We start from the raw sequence: 17,019 nt of genomic DNA on the forward strand, positions 1-17,019 counted from the left end.
AAAGCAACAACAGCAATAAACAGTAAACACATTAGATTAATACAGTAAAACAAATAAAAGGCACTAAACAACAGGAGAGACTGATGCTGAGATAACAGCCACGGAATAAAAGTGGGTTTTGAGACAAGTCATTACACTAGGAATAACACAAACAAATTGAGAGCACAGACATCCGCCAAGCAGCTCATTTACACACATATTGTGATTTCACTTTCACCGATTATTATTGCAAAAATGTGTTTATTAATATGTTTTATCGATGTTATTTAATTTTCCATTATCATTTATATAAGTGAGCCCAATCTGACATAAGCGTATGCAAGCGCAAGAACAGCTAGTTCTGCCCCACAGAGAGTGACAAACCTTCTAGTGATTCCTGGATCCAAACCATAATTCAGAACACCATGAAAATGGAAAGATTGCTTCCTTTACCCACTATAAATATTTTCTGAAAGTAACATTTTGACCTAATCCTACATTTTTGGAGATATGTTCATCAATGTCCACTGTTGAGTCATGTTAAGAATGTGTCAGGGCCTTATCTTAAACGTCTCTTTGGCCAGCAAGACCCATCAGTTAAAGTGTTTGAAGGTTACATCTAAATTAATATTTCTCACAGGTGACATCGACCCTCAGACGAATAAAGATAAAATAAGAAATAAAAGATCTTTGAAAGCCTTCAGGACGTGATCGTAGGTCCGAGGACGCTTCGTCAAACAGGAGGTGGAAACAGAGAAACTGATATATGGGGTCAGTCAACAAGTGAGACAGCCATGTATCCCAGGCATGAAGCCACGTAAGTCACCGGGGTCTCATGTGCTGCGGTGCTTTTTTTCTCCTGACCCCGGTGTTAAAAGGCCTCTCTAATGAGCCTGCTCCCAGACTGGCCTTTGAGAGCCGGGCTTGAATGCAGGAACACAATGCTGCCTCACACTGCTATGTTGAATAGTGTCGTTGCACAAACGTGGCAGCTCTGAATTATTGCTGCTCCCTTTGATCCTTTTTTTATCCCGACCGCCTGGCGGTCACTTCGTATAATCATGTCGCGGATTCTTCACCCAGAACTGGACCAGTATCACCACCAGTTGCTTGTCGACGGAAGACACAAAACTTTGATTTATAAATCATGTCATTATATATAAAAAAAGAAACGTAAAAATCCTTTATTTCCCAAACAAAAATAAACAATATATAATGTAAATAAAAATATACTGTTCCTTCTTAAATTAATTAAGGGAGAAAAACACCATATAGTGTATACCTCTGCCAAGGAACTCAGATGACTATTTACTTAAAAGGAGTCAAACTTATGCCAATCTTAACCCCTAGCCAAGCAGTTCTCAGCTTTTGTTTTATAAGATATTTGCACAATGTTTTTCAGTCCTCCCTGACAAACGCAAGGTCTTTTTGCATGGAAACAACATTGGGATAATTCGATATTTTTATGAGATTATATATGAAATAGCAAACTTTTGAATGTATGCCATTTTCCAAATTTATATTTATATACATTTAAAATATAGCATACACCATAGACTGCTTTTAATTTTCCTCATCTGACCAGCACTGACCCACAAGACCACCAGCAATACTAGCTTAGCCCATGTTGTGTAAACGAATAATAACATGTTTTGTCACCACGATCACATAGAGTGAGACTTATTTTTATTTATTTATTTGAATTAGGACAATGCATATTCATCAACATGTCAGCATAGAGCAACAGCGTAAATATGCCACAGTTAGCACAATAGCTAATCTTTTGTCCTAAGAAAAGGTTAGATGATAAAGAAAAGAACATAAATACAAGAAATTATATGTTACAGTTAAACCATATACAAGTTACATGTAGGTTAAGATTTGGAAAACTTTGGAATCCAAGACAGAAGGAGAAAAAAAGACAGGTGAGTAATCTAACTGTGAGTCTGGTTAGTTTTCAGCCATTGTTTCAGTGCCATTTTAAATGCTGAATAGGAAGACCAAGTATAGTAGTAGTTGTATAACAGAAGTTTCAGTAGTGAGAAAAGGTCCAATAAAATTGGACAGATTCAACTTAATTAAATGCTGAATTTTCTTAACTGGCTGCTTGAAGTTCAAGTTGGAATCAAAGACTACACCAAGATATTTAAATTGTTTCCACCATATCTAATCTCTCACCATTGACCAGCACAGATGGTTGTTCGCCATCTGCTGGCTGCCGAGAGAAAAACATACAGACTGTTTTTTTTAGTGTTGAGCTACAGACAAGAGTCTTGGCACCATGAATTGCAGAGACTTCACATTTTGTTTCATGAACGTACAAAACAGTGTCATCAGCATATAACTGTACCTTTACAGCTCTACACACATCAGGTAGATTATTGACATATAGACTGAATAAAATTGGTCCGAGTGCTGAGCCTTGTGGGACACCAGCAGTGCATGCAAGAAAGGCAGATTGACAATTATCTATATCGATTTTATAGTTCGATACGTTTGATTTAGTCGATTATTTTAAATATGTTTATTTTTGCAGTTAGTAGCTGTAAAGAATAACATCACCAGCATCCTATTATCGATTCCATATCCTATTATCAAGATAAACTTTAGATTTTACCGAAAAAGGTGTGGAAAAGTTTCAGTTTCAGACAAAAAAAATGAAATTAGCATTCTTGTATACATTTTTAAATGAATTACTGTGTTTAATGGGAAGTGACAAAGCAGATAAACAGGCATATTTTCAAGTGTTTTTTAGCTTTGTCACTAAATAAAATATCTCTATTTCTAACGACAGAAACCAAGTTAAACTAATGGTGGGTTCTGCTGCATGAAATACAAATGTTGAAGTGACAAGTCTTCATACTGAGACCTCTCATCTCCCCTAGCAATTAGCTCTGTGGCCGCCAAGTGTCTGCTCCAAAAAAGCAACATGCCAGTGATTGCGTGCATTTAAAAAAGACAAAGTCCTAGAAAACAAACTACCCCGGAAGCCCGAGATTGACAGATGTGTCTGCCCACTCTGGTGGACCGGCTGAGGCGGTGGTTTTCGTGGTCGCCCCGCTGGAACACGGATGAAGACATTCTGGCTCAAGGCCATTTCTAGGTTAGCATAACAACACCACGCTGACACTACTGCCCCGCCGGATATCCGAAACAACTCGTCAGGACGTGTCAATAACTGACATCCCAGACACTTGACCGACAACTTTGCTGACGCATTTCTGCACTCAAATATCAAAAAAATGTCTGCGAGAGGAGAGTCCTTCCGTCTGCACTCATTAACCTCGAGAGTTGAAAAAGAAAACAACAACAGCACTCCCCGGAAGAGCCATAGAAGGAGAGAAGGTGGCGGACGGACAGAGCCCCACACAAACTACCACTTTGAGCCGGACACAAAGACTGTATTCACATCAGTGGTTGAGGGGAAACTGCCTCCTGACCACTTCCAACTCACTCAAATTGTGTTCAGTGACAACTTCAGCTCCACCCGGAAATGCAGCGAAATGTCCAAAATTCAAAATAGCAGGTTATTAATGGAGAGGATGGGATGTCGCATCACAACCGGAAGGTGATTTATGGTCCTTTGACCTAGATGTGGAATATTGTCGTGACACATTTAATCAGGCGACTCAACAACGTTCACTTTTTTGTTGTTGACTAACTATTTAAGTTTGAATTTTTTCCGAGCTACTTGGGGCGAGAGACAAGACGATCATCTGCAGAACACTGTGTCTTAATAACAAGTGTTTTTAAATCAGATTCCTCTAAAACCCACGGAGAACAAAATAAATTAAATTTTAAGCTTGGTAAAAGGCCTTAAAAAATGCTTCCACTGCAAAAAACATTTGGGAAAGTAAAAAAAGAGTATTATGTATTAAACATTTTTCTCATATTTAGAAAATTATATGTCTTCTCTCCAAACAATATATGACAGATGTCAATATTCTAATATCATAATCCGAATTATTTTTATTGCCATCAGCAGTAAGTGTAAGTAAGTAAGTAAGTAATTTTTATTTGTAGAGCGCTTTTCCAGACCAGGGTCACAAAGCGCTTAAACAATCAAAACAATATTCAATAAAGTATATACTTTAAAGGGAAAGATATAACCGTCCACCAATTAGCTTGGTTACAATTGTGCAACATAAAATTTAAAAAAAGAAAAAAATAATATTAATTTGAAAAAAAAAAGAAGAAAAATACAGTTCAATTATTTTCATAGTGCAGGTTATGTTAAGTTCAGACATATACAGTAAGTTTGTGTTCATCAGTTTGATGTTCGAAGGGGAAGAAAATAAATAATAATAGGATTATAATATTGAGCAACAACAATTTAAAACAAAAAATGGTTTCAAAAATAATTTCTAATCTGAAATGTATTCAAAAGATCATTTTCTTCTGAAAAAAGATAATTATGATTATTAGACGAAGGTACGGTAGCAGCACTAACTTCTGACTAACTACTAACTTTAAATTAAAAATACCTGGTGATCAAACTTCAGTTTGTTTCCATTTCTCTGGAACAGCGCACACGTGCATTTGTTTTTAAACATATAGCGTGGGATCGCAATTTCCACCGCAGCTATACACATCATGTCCTGTTCCCTGTTTCAAAAAAAGAAAACAAATCAAACGGTGGTAAAGAAGAGCTGAAGTCCCTCAGATTAATGAGACCTCAGGTCGGGAAATGTTGTCCAAACACATGAACGCGTGTATGGAAGCATGTTGTGACCACACTGTTTGCATGACTGGACCTGATATTTTAGTCATGGCTGTAGGCAGCACTGGAGGAGTTTAGGAATGTGCGACCACACTGGCCCCATCTCTGCAAGTCCGTCTGCCCTGGCCGGGTACAGAGACTCGGACACATCGCATCCACGGACGTCTCCTCCAGGTCCAGTGTGTGACAAACCACAGTCGACAACCACCCACTCACAAAACTGGAAAATGACAACCCTGGAGACAGCTGCCGCTCTCTTAGTGGAATGGTAATGACCTAGACGTTCTAACTTTCACTGCACTTCAGAGGGATCCGTGATCGTTTCCACCCAACGCGTGGGTGACTAAAGACATGGCAGGTTCACGTCAACCCAGAGATAGAACCCTTTCTGAAAACTTTTGAAATATTTCATTGCTTAATGTTTCCCAAGAGAAATATATTTTAAAGATTTAAATTTAAATTCTAAATAGAGCTTACAATTTTCTGAATTAAATAAGTATTTATGTTGTCTTATGAGGCATTTAATTCAAAATACATTTATATTCTGATCGTTAAGCTTTAAGTCATCTGTAACATTTTCACGTTTTTGTGCAAATTGACTTCATATAATATAATATTTGAAATGAAAAGTTCAAGTTCAAAGTGTTTGGAAAATGTGCTGTTATAAAGTATGATGGTTAAAAAGGTACCTCGTTCTTTCTGTGTAATACTGCCATCTACTGCACGACAAGTGGAACATCATTTTGTGGCTCAGATCACCGACCAACTCTGTGAACATTAAAGTGAAAATAACTTTTTATTTTTTAATACAAAGTTAAAAAACTTGAAATGTAAGTTGTCCTAATGATAATGCATTACTCCAAACAGATTTTTATTAAAATAATCTGAGAGTAGAGTTGCACTTTAAATACAATTCTGGTTCTTTATACCTCTATTGTCTTCTGGGACATTTTTGACAGAAGCAATTCGTGACACAATGAAGAAACTTAAAATTGTATACACATAACTTAAAATATTGTTTATATGTGTAACGTGTTTCTGCGTTTTTGACTGTGAATTTTATGTCAATAGATCAAATTTGCGCAAGTTTCTTAACTAAATAAATCGCTAAAAACCATATAAATTGCAACCCTAAATTCAAGTTATGTAGACATAACATGTATATTATACATAGACATAGACATGTCTTTTAAATTAAACATATAACTAAGTGGAGTAAGAAAAAACAAGTGAGTTTACCTGGTGAAGCACAACCTTCCGAGCACCTGTTCACAAACTACAGCTGTCAGAGATCGCAGATTCGTTTGGGCAATTGTACACGTAAATATCAGCACAAATATTTAAATAAAAAAAACGTCTACTGTATTAATATATTACTAATTAAATGACTTCACTCTTTCAGATCAGGATATTGGGAATATTAAAGATAAACTATAAGATTTGGCGAATCTGCTGTGGGTGTTCGTCAGATGCGTAAACAATGCGTCACTTCTGGTCAATTCAGGCGCGCAGTTCAACTCTTGCGCTACTTCAGATATTGTACTTTTATTTGTAAATATTACCATTGTTTTAATCGCTAGTATTTCAATTATCACCCTATACGGAGTCAGCGTCTTGGAAAGTTGTGTTTGACCGATGAGAGTTGAACCGTTTGTACAGACATAAAGTGAAACTGGCAACATGATGTGTTAGCTTGATTCAGCTAATAGTTATAACGACTTTAAACAATGGATCGACCACCGAGGTATGTTGCTATACATTGATTCGACACACGGAATTGAATTGTTTTATAACACTATTGTTATTTTTGTTTTAAAGGAAGACGAAGGCGGTAAATTATTGTGACACTAAAGACTTCGATGGTGAGTTCAGTTACACGATAACGGGACTCTTAAAGCTTCAGTGACACAAAGATTGTGTTTGTGATAGTACATTTGATTATAAACATTAAAACGCATTTAAATCTGAAGTTTAATTGACGATTTTAGATAGTAAACAATGAAACGTTTTCCTCACAGATGAAGATGATTTTGCGTGTGCACCTCCAAGCAAGAGGATAAAGGACGGAGGGAAAAACACTGATCCGAAGAAATCCTCAAGCAAGTCCTCAAGTCAAGACTCCAACTCCGAGCTGTCACAAGGCCTCAAGAAGAGGTGGGTGGTGTGCGTGCGTGCATGCTCCTTTTAATAAGTAACGGATATTTGTTCATTAATAGATGGATAGATAATAACATTCTGACACAAAAACAATAATTTGATCTGATCGTATTTTTGTTCAAAATATCACAATAATTTCTCTGTTTGTATTTTCAAAGGAAGCCTCTGGATGAGAAGCTGCTTGACAGAGATCTTGAGGCCGCCGTCGCTCTCTCGCTTCTTAATAACAGTTTTGTAAATGAAAAATCGTCACATGGAGAAGGTATGTTGTGGCGACAAACACTTGCATCACTATTTTAGTCACAGTTGACTTTTAAAAATTGAAGTTGCTACCGTGGTGATGCATTGATGATTCTTACATTTTTAAAGATTTGTTCATTCACATGATTTCAAATGTCTCCAGGGGATGCTGCCAAAACACCAGTAGATGTGACCTCAGATTTATTACCTCCGGTCCTCTCCAAATTCTGGGAGGACACACCACGTGAAGGTAAATTCTTCTTTTATGTAGCCTTTTATCTGTCACATTTAATTAGTGTTCTGTATGTGTTTTGACTTTAAATTTTTATGTATTTATCTGTCCGAAGACTCGGCAGTACAAGATATAACGGCACCCGCACTGACCGACCTCAAGAAATCTCCCAAAGAAGATGATGATTATTGTCCCAGACCGACACCAGGTTGGAATTGCATCATGTGGCATGCTGAGGCTGGAGCTTCAACACACTGACGTGAAACTGTTGTGACAGAGTCGGAGAGTGACGAGGATTATAGTGAACCGGAGAGCGACGATGAGGAGTTCACAGAGAAGAAAGTGAAAAAAACACCAAAGAAGGAGATGGCAGTGAAGCATGAAAAACCAAAACAGACCAAAGCAGTGAAGAAAGGGAAGCAGACCATGAAAACACCCACAACAGGTTTGTACTAAAGACAAAATAACTGAATATCTTAACCTGTTATTGACGAGCTACTAGATGTTTACTAGATGACTATTAACAACAGTGTTGTATCAAGTACTTTTCGACTAAGGATCATGTGGAACGAGGGAACATAATCAAATAGATTTTAAAGTGGATCATGAGGGCCTGTTGAATGCCAAACACAATTAATTAAATGGAAGTAAATGTGTTCATGGTTTGATCAATTGACAAATAACAGAGATTGTAAAAGGTCAAAGGCTGTTCAAATCACAATCTGGAAATATAAACCAGGAGGAAAACATTTTTCTTAAAGAAATCTTGACTGTGTCTCAACAGCTTCTGCAATAGTCAGAAGTCCACCAGCAGCTAAACCTGCAGCCAAAGGGTCCGCCCCCTCTTCTACAGCATCTTCATCTAAACCTGTGGTACCTCTGAGCCCCGCGGGAGCTAAGATACCAAAGTGGACCCCACCAGGTCAGTGAAATTACCAACAATTAAAAAAACACTTCAACCTTTCAATTATTTTAATTCATAATTCTGCACAATTTAAACAGGTCAGGTTGGTAAAAGTCCTTTAGCATCTCCAGGCTCGGCGGTCAAGTCACCTGGTCAGGGTTTGCGACTGGGATTGTCCCGTCGAGTGCGAGTGAAGCCTCTTCATCCCGGTGTTGGAAACGTGACCACATGTTAAATATTTCACCAGCATCTCTTATCTAAAGTTACGTTCCTGCTGAGGGTGTTTTTCGTCTGGAGTGGTGGTCAGTACTACAGTGGAACATGTTTATCGTGTGCAGCAGTGAAAAGACTTGGTAGCTACTGACCACTGCAGAACGAGAACTCCCAGTTTATGTTTGCAGTATTGTGCCAGTGATCGTCAGCCTGTAGTTTCTCTGTCGACACTTCTTTTAATGAATCAAATGTTTTCTCCTGTGACGTTGTATATTGTGTAAATATGACAAATAAACTTCTGAACAAACCCAAGTTTTTTCTTTATTTACTCTTGGGTCCAAAATGTGTTGTCTAGTTTGGTTACTTTCAGCTGGAGCATCAAAATATGATTTGTTACTTTTCTTCTCTCAAACAACATAGTTTACCTTTATAAAAACAAGTTTAACTAATTAATTTCTTTCCTGAATTGTATCCATAATGTACATAACATTATAACTACATTTTTTAATATTAGTACTTTTTCCCATTTTCTATTGCATATTTTATTTAATTATACTGTTTCTTGTGATTTGTAAGAGTAACTGGTTATTTATTTCCAATATAGGGCCAAACACTGTTTGGACTGCTCCCCCGAGGAAGGAGATTAAGAATTATATTATTATTTATTTCATTAATTTCTAATGAAAAAAAAAGGATGTGCCCTCTTTAATGTAATGTATGATGGTCCAGTACTGCAAAACAAATGTAAAAAGTTGTAAAAACATTTGTAAAGTTTTTCACTTCTGGGCCACTGTAGTACTGTCTAATTTATTTTATTCAATGTATATTTATTTACATTTCTTTCCTGTAATTTAATCACCAGAAGAAAAAAAAATACTGTATTGTGTTTAGATCAAGGGCAATAAAGATTTTTTATTCTGTTGACATCCACGTGGTCTAGTTGGACCGTCAAACCCTAAAAATCCACTTAAAGTTTTCGTCAATCAACTATAAACCATTTTTGGAGACTATCAAAAGCTCTTTGTTAGGTGGTCATAATGTTATGGCTGATGAGCTCTCATGATCATGGGTTCATTGAAAATGACAAACATGCCAGGGAAAGAAAAAATAGGTATATTTGAAATTTATTGTAGAAAACACAATCATCGTAAAAAGTAACTTCGATTTACACATAACCAGTTTTATGATACATTAGAGTTCTGTCCCCTTTTGTTTGTGTTCCTTTCGGTTCTTTTCCAAGTACCTCAAAATAAGGTCGCGAAGTGTGGGCAGACATTCCCGCGGTCCAAGTGAGATCCTTATCATGTATTATCCGAAACGAAGATGTCCCATTTGCTCTGCCACATGACCCGGCCCGTTTCCTTAAGACGATCAGGCAGCGAGCTGAACCTGCACGCACAAGAGTTCCAAGATGACATCACTTATTAGATTAGTCCGAATGATGATCAAAATTAGAATCGGCCCACAGACAAGGCGATATCTGTAATCGTGTGAGGAGGCATTGGTCAGCTGACCTGATGGAGTTGATGGCCAGTTCCTTCAGAGTTCCCAAGTTCGCCTTCAACCCTCCGATGCCCACGAAGGCTTGATAGAAGTCGTAGGAAAGGCCGGTGTTGCCGAACATCGACGGGTCGTCTGAGCTGATTACTATGGGGTGACCTTCCGACATCAGCACGGAGGCCGGGTGGTTCCGGAGGTCCGAGACCAGCTTCAGAACCTAAGGAAGAAGAATCCTTTGTAAGAAACTCTCTTCACAACATGGACTTCATCCACCTTCATCACGATGTGTTGGTGAGGTATCATGATACAGTGTCTTCATTGTGAAAGACCACTAGATGTCACTCTGGCGATAAAGGCCTTCTCAAACTTGTCATTTGAAAATGATACCAGGTTTCATTGTATTAGTAGATCATAATCAAATCTTATAAAACAGAGAGTGACATCTAGTGGCCTTTTAAATTAAGGGTACTGTATCAGGATACCTCATCAACTAATCACTGGTTTCTTCTGTTTCTCCAACAATCTAAAAGTTATGACTGAAGATGTGGAAAAAGGTGGACAGATTCCAAACCTCCATTGACGCAGCCTCTGTCTGACTTTTGAAATCCAACCTTTAACCCTTGTGTTATCTCAGGGTCAATGTGGCCTGAAAACAAATGTGTTTGTGGTATACCTTGTGTTACCTCTGGGTCAAGGTGAACCACCTCCTCCCCTGCGCATGTATTTCTGGAAGCCTAGGGAGGTCGCTCAACTTGACCCCGAGATAACACAAGGGATACCTCAAACAGGTTTGTTTTCGGGGCCCTCGGGTCACCTTGACCCTGAGATAAAACAAGGTTTAAAACAAACTGACCTGGTTGGAGATGGGACACAGCTCCACGGCTACATTTCTTTTCCTTGAGAGTTCTTTGGCGAGCGGGTGGTGAGCCAGCGCATAGCCATGACCGATACGTGAGGTGTTGAAGATCAGAGCGTCCAGCATGTTCTGGTCGACGTCGGTGCCCTCGGTATCTGGAAATCAAACCCCTCATTATCATCAAAGGTAAAAAGAAGGAGATGAAGAGACGCTTACAAGTTCAGTTCACCATTATCGACCAATCATTTGAAACAAGTGTTACCCGTCTCTCCTGCGTGGAAAAAGAACGGCAGCTTATCGCCCAGTTCAGCCGGCAGAGAGAGAGCCTCCCTGAAGTACCACAGACTCCTGCCACTGTCTTCCCTGCCAACCTTTAGGAAACCAAAGTTTAGTTCGTCACGTACATGGGCAAAGTTTGGCCTAGAGTCCACATGAGTATTTATTCAGGCTCTAATGAGGTCAGAATTTATTTTTTTTATATAATATATTTCATTACTAGTTGAACTCTATAACAAGGTAAAAAGGAAAAAGACACCCCTCCACTAAAACCAAATATTTTGAAAAAAAATGTGTTTAATATTGTGTTTATTCTATCATTTCTTGCATAACTACACAGCAAATCTGTTATTTAATTACATTTCTAAGGCTCTGTTTCTTCAGCCTCTTTTTTTGGCCTGGCCAATGAGGAATATATATATAATTAATAAATAAAACACACTATAAAATACACACAAGCAATAATATTGTACATAAAAAAATGGGAACCCAAACCCATGAGATAATACTATAAAATTGAGGATACAAAAGAGCACAAAGAGATCAAACTTGAGGAATATAATTGCAGTTTTCTATTATAGTTTAAATATAAACTTTTCTCTCACCATGTCGAATCCTGCCACGACGTCAGGGAAAGTCTTCTGCAGCTGCATGGCTTCCTTCACTGCCGATTTGACTTCGGCGACGCTCAGAGCTCTGAGAGAGGAAAACCAAATCATGATCATGAATGTTCAATGGAATTAGAGGATCTTTAATGAGGAAGTACAGGTTTGTCCTTCATGAGAATGTCAAACAGTCATCTGAGGCGAAGCTTGTCTTAAGACAGGAAATTAAAGTCAGTTTCCACCAGTAGATGTTTTTTTTTTTCTTCCAGAGCTTCATCATCTGATTTTAAAAGAGTTGTTTGTTGCTATATATTAGATTAATCGAGTTAATCATAGAAACATGCCTCGTGGAGAAAGACTCAAGATGAAATGATTTGTGAGAACACATGAAACCCAGTTGTGTGATTTAATATTCTGCAGCACATCCATCAAAATAATGAAGTCACTTTATGTGCGTCACATCTAAGTAGATAAACGATTATGATGACAGGGTAACCTATTTAGATGCTAGAGTTTAAGATAAGTTAAGGAACCAGGTTAATAGATTATTGTATTAAGTGTAAAAATTTGATTCAAGAAAAGGAATTAATACATCCTGTTTGGTTGATATAAAACGTGCTCCTCAACCAAGAGTGAGAAAATATTTTGGCCTCTTGTATAAATGAGTTTGACAAACTGATCTACACTAGTGAACTTAACTGGCTCCTCATTTGACAGGAAACGTGATTTTTGTTCCCTTTGAATTTTGGGGAGGCTAACCTAACATAACAACCTCTGTGCAGGTGATTTTCTGAGACTCTTGTGGTTGTCTCTGTGTTATCTTGACCTTTTAAGTATTTATTTTATTGGGTATTTTTTAATTGTTTAAGCGCTTTGTGACCCTGGTCTTGAAAAGCGCTCTAAAAATACTACTTACTTACTTACTTACTTAACCAGCCCTCAAAAGAAAACAATATAAAACAAATAAGATAACTTAAGATAACGCCCACCTTGTTTAAGTGCTTCGTGACCCTGGTCTAGAAAGGCTCTTTATAAATAACCGCTACTTACTTACTTACTTACCTTCTTTTGCATTTACTGATAAAAGTATCTTTCCTAACTTAAGCTCAATCCCAAGATCATCATAGAAGATTGTATCTACATTCATCTGCATTTAACCTGATTTTGATACAACCATATTGCGGGCTAAACTAACAAGTTGTTAGGCCGGATTTGGCCCACATGCCAGGTTTTTCTGATTACAACTAGAGGGCGCTAACAGGTGAAAACTAGCCTAAACCCAGAGCTGCAAAGCAACTAATTACATGTTCTCATTTTACTGTAGTTTCAAAGTTTTTCTCTTAATTCTATTAAAAAAACAGTATGCATTGTGAAAGCATAGGATGGGTTAGGTGATCTTCAAAGCGCTGTGATGAATGGGCAGGACAAATTCGATTGATATATCACCATTAAATCATTTTGAAATGGCAACTCAAAAATAATTGGACGATGTTATGTCAGCACTGAAGGTTCCACGGGAGAATGAATGTTTCATTTTTGTGTTCCAGCATTTATTTTAAACGCATGTTCTCCTGCAGGTCATTTTAAGCAACAAAGAGTTCAGTGGGGTCGTGTTTCAAGATACCTGTGGACAGAGATGATGATCCGAGCGCCGAGGAAATCTGGATGAGCTTCAACAAACTTCTTGGTCACCTCTTGAAACATCCTGAGAGTCCAGACCTTGTCGTGGATGGTTCCGTCGAGCTCGTAAGTCTGGAACACAGATGTCATGTTTCAGATGCGTCGAGGTGATGGACGTGATGGTGACACACACACACACACACACACACACACACACACACACACACACACCCTGGAAAGTCCACTCCGGAGTTCCAGGTACAAGATGTTGTCCCGGTGGAGCTCCTCCAGTCCCTGGTATAAGAAGTCCCTGAGCACCGGAGCATGCGTGACCAGACCTGCTGTGGCGATGAAGGCCTTCTCAAACTTGTCCCACACCACGTCCTGGTCCGGGTACTGACGCTCCGGGTCCTCGGTGACCAGAGTCAGCTGCTGCATGAGACTGTGCAAACACAAATGATCCGTTTAAAAGCAGTGGTTGGCAATAGAATGACCTCGGGGGTCACATTATATACTGCAACTGTTGTGAGGGGCCTTTACATTTTTTTTTTTAATTTTAACTTGATTTATTTTTTAGGAAAAATTACTGTATTTTCTGTGGCTATTGGAAAAAAACAATTTCAATACCATTTTAATAAAGTTTTACCTTACCTTACCTTACCTTAAAACAAATGAGGGAAACAAAAAATATAATGAAAGACTTTGACCTTTAAAAACCATTCATTGAAAAAAATATGATCTGTATATTTATGAAGGTAGTTTTGTTTTTTAATTATTCAGTAGTAAAGGTTGCTTTAATGAAAAATATATTTCAATAAAAAAATAGTTCCCCCCCCAAAAAAAATTAAGATTTTATTTATTAACATTTTTTGTTTGTTTAAAGTGTTTTATTTTAATTTAAGTTATATTTTTTTGTGTTCAGGCTTGTTGAGTTTTTTTTTTATCGTTTTTTAAATGAAGTTTAAAAACGTTTTTTTTATTTAAGCTGATTGATTAAAATTGAAAATATTTGTTTTATGTAATAATAAAGAAACCGATCTAACTTTATATATATTCACTGTAATAAGATAATAAATAAATAAATAAAATCGTTAGATGTCTTCTACTCTGGTCTCATGAGGGCCCACATGTGGCCCCGTTAACGTGTGTGAATTAAACATGGCTTCCACTCACCTGTTATCGAAACCTTCTGGATCTTGTTGTCGGAACCGCAGGTTCTGCAGCAGCTGCCAGTAGAAACAGTCCCAGCGCGGGAAGGGTTGACGGTCCGAGAACAAGAACCGGACCGAGTTGTCCCACGTGAAGCAGATGTAGCAGTTCGGCCTGTAGGTGGCGTTCTTCACCAGCCACTCAGCACTGACCAGAGAGGAGCTGTGGATGTGGAGGGCGCCACCTGGTGTCAGGAGAGGAGATCACGATCCTTATTTAGATTTAAATCCAAAGGAAAAAAAGAATATTCATGGTGTACAAATACTCGGTGCCGTATTGGTTCCAGTTCTGACGCAAACAGTAGTTACCAGAACCATTTTGGTGTTTGGTGTCATTGTTTTTCAAAGGAAAAATACAAAAATTCACCATGTATTTAGAGACATAGTCATGACAGTGACCAGACCTCGGACACATACATACACAATTTAGTTCTCAAAATATAACACAACTCACACAAAGCGTGTTTGTTATTCCTTTTATATTATTGTCAAAAATGTCTATAGAAATATATGTTGCCCTGACACTGGCAAGGACAAACATAAGATGTTAAAAAATGTGACAACAATTGGTTTAATTATATTTAAATTTGGACTAAGATATGAAATGTATTTCCAATAAATATTGATGACTTTATAGTAGATTTCAAATAAAATCGATGACCTTTGGCCAGACTTTGTCCGGGTTTGCTTTATTTCTATCAAGTTTACCATTAAATCCCATAAAGAATTTGCACATTTGATACATATATACAAACTCTCATTCAAGCTCATCAATAAAAAACAAGCTGTACTATTGTACATGTTTATCGTATTGTATTATATAGATCAACTTTTGACGATCCGCTTTGGGAACGTCTCATGAGAAGCTGTCACTTAATAAATAAATAAAAATCATGAAAACCTTTCCCACCTTTTGGCATCTTCTGCAGCAGCTGGAAGATCCTGCTCCTCTGGATCAGAGGCTTGGCCTTGAAGAAGTGGATAGCGGGGGGGAAGAGGACCGCCGCCATCTCCTGCTCCTTCAGCTGATGCAGGTACGAGTCCAGCTTCTGCTCTGCCCGGCTCAGGGTCATCTGACCGCCGGTCTGCCTGGAGGCCTCCTGGTGTATCAGGGAGTCTCTCTTGGCCGGGTCGGGCATCGCCTGAGCTCCCCCCGACAGCGACCACAGGAGGGACGCACAGGTGAGCGCGGCCAGGTAGCTGGGGAGGGTCATGACCTCGTGGGATTCAAGAGGTGGTCCTCCTAGTACGTCATCATGATCTTAGTCACTGTCAATGAAAATGATGAGCTTGTCAGAGTTTAAATGGAAAACAGACAAAAATTACAAATCGAAATTTTAAGTAAAAATGTGACAGTAAACTTTGATTGACGATACCAACCAATAGACAAGTTTAAAAGAAATTAAACTTCACCAAATATAGTTTTCTTTTGTCAAACCGTAAAAGAAAACATTGTATGTTTAAGATTACAAAACACTGGAGAAGTTTACAGTGGTAAAATATTTGGGCTTCATCATAGATAAACAAATGTAATTTAAAAGGAAAACAACTTAAAATTGGAAGAAAAATATGTATTATGGTTAATCCAAGTCCTTTAAAAAGTGGCAATAATATTAAAGAACAAAAATGTTACGTAAATATCTTCAACACCTGATGAAGAGCATAGCAGTCGTAGAGAGTCTTTACTAATCATGTTCTCAAACTACTTCAAAGAAATATGAAATGATGGAAAGCTACTGCTCCCATGACATAAATTACCCTCAGCTCAGCCACAAGATGTAATAAATATTATGTTTAGTGAAATAGAAGAGTACGAGTAAGTAACAGATATAATAAGACATGATATGCATTGAGATCTCAAAGAGAATAGTTCTTATCAGTTGAATGTTGTCTGAATACAGACCAAAACTGAATTGTTTTTATTGACTCAGTGAAAATTATTGTTGTTTAAAACTCAACCATTGTAAGTGTAAGACTTAGATAGAACAAAGAACATGTTTGATATGAAATGTACAATAGTTGAAAACTGACTTCAGTTAAAAATGTCTTGATTCTAGTAAAACAAAGTCTGTGATGGTACATGTATGATGTATACAAGCAGAAATGTCTAGGATTGTTTAAAATCACAGTTTTAGGAACAGACAAGTTTGAAAGAAATAAATTAACAAAAAAATAAATAAAAGGTTACGCAACTAAAGATAAAGGATTATTTAAATGAAAACTTAATAAATCTGAGCATTTATATTATTAAATACTAAATTATTATGGTACAAACCCCTTGGGAACTACATGTATATATGCATTAAAAAGTCATTTTCAAATGCCTTAAAACTGTGATGCATGAAAATATTTTAGGTCCATGATCCTTGAGCCAGAATCCATCAGCTGACAAGGAAACATTTTTGACTAACTAGAAGTAAAAAAAACAAACATCAGGCTGATGCTTCATCCGCGTGTTCTAGTTGTTAAAATAGTAAAGAAAATACTTACGAGCAGGAAAAACTCCTCC

The 17,019-nt window shown here is 37.6% G+C and overlaps 2 protein-coding genes across 2 annotated transcripts; one reads left to right on the plus strand and one right to left on the minus strand.

Annotated features, from left to right (window-relative positions):
• Positions 1-6,211: 6,211 nt before the first annotated feature.
• On the plus strand, positions 6,212-8,713 carry rad51ap1 (RAD51 associated protein 1). The gene is made up of 9 exons (XM_087786620.1): positions 6,212-6,443; positions 6,518-6,561; positions 6,718-6,853; positions 7,015-7,118; positions 7,260-7,346; positions 7,444-7,536; positions 7,606-7,773; positions 8,113-8,250; positions 8,331-8,713. Exons 1-9 carry the CDS (start codon positions 6,427-6,429, stop codon positions 8,465-8,467), a joined length of 924 nt encoding a protein of 307 aa, XP_087642746.1. The 5' UTR covers positions 6,212-6,426; the 3' UTR covers positions 8,468-8,713.
• Positions 8,714-9,746: 1,033 nt separating this feature from the next.
• ada2b (adenosine deaminase 2b) lies at positions 9,747-15,724 on the minus strand. Its single transcript, XM_087786039.1, has 9 exons — positions 15,421-15,724; positions 14,476-14,695; positions 13,534-13,744; positions 13,307-13,434; positions 11,683-11,773; positions 11,064-11,172; positions 10,799-10,956; positions 9,960-10,162; positions 9,747-9,834 (listed from the first exon to the last, which is right to left on the minus strand). The coding sequence occupies exons 1-9, from the start codon at positions 15,722-15,724 to the stop codon at positions 9,747-9,749; spliced, it is 1,512 nt and encodes a 503-aa protein (XP_087642165.1).
• Between the last annotated feature and the right edge of the window lie 1,295 nt (positions 15,725-17,019).

This window comes from Callionymus lyra, chromosome 3 (genome assembly GCF_982586985.1).
Source record: "Callionymus lyra chromosome 3, fCalLyr1.hap1.1, whole genome shotgun sequence".
Lineage (NCBI taxonomy): Eukaryota > Metazoa > Chordata > Actinopteri > Syngnathiformes > Callionymidae > Callionymus > Callionymus lyra.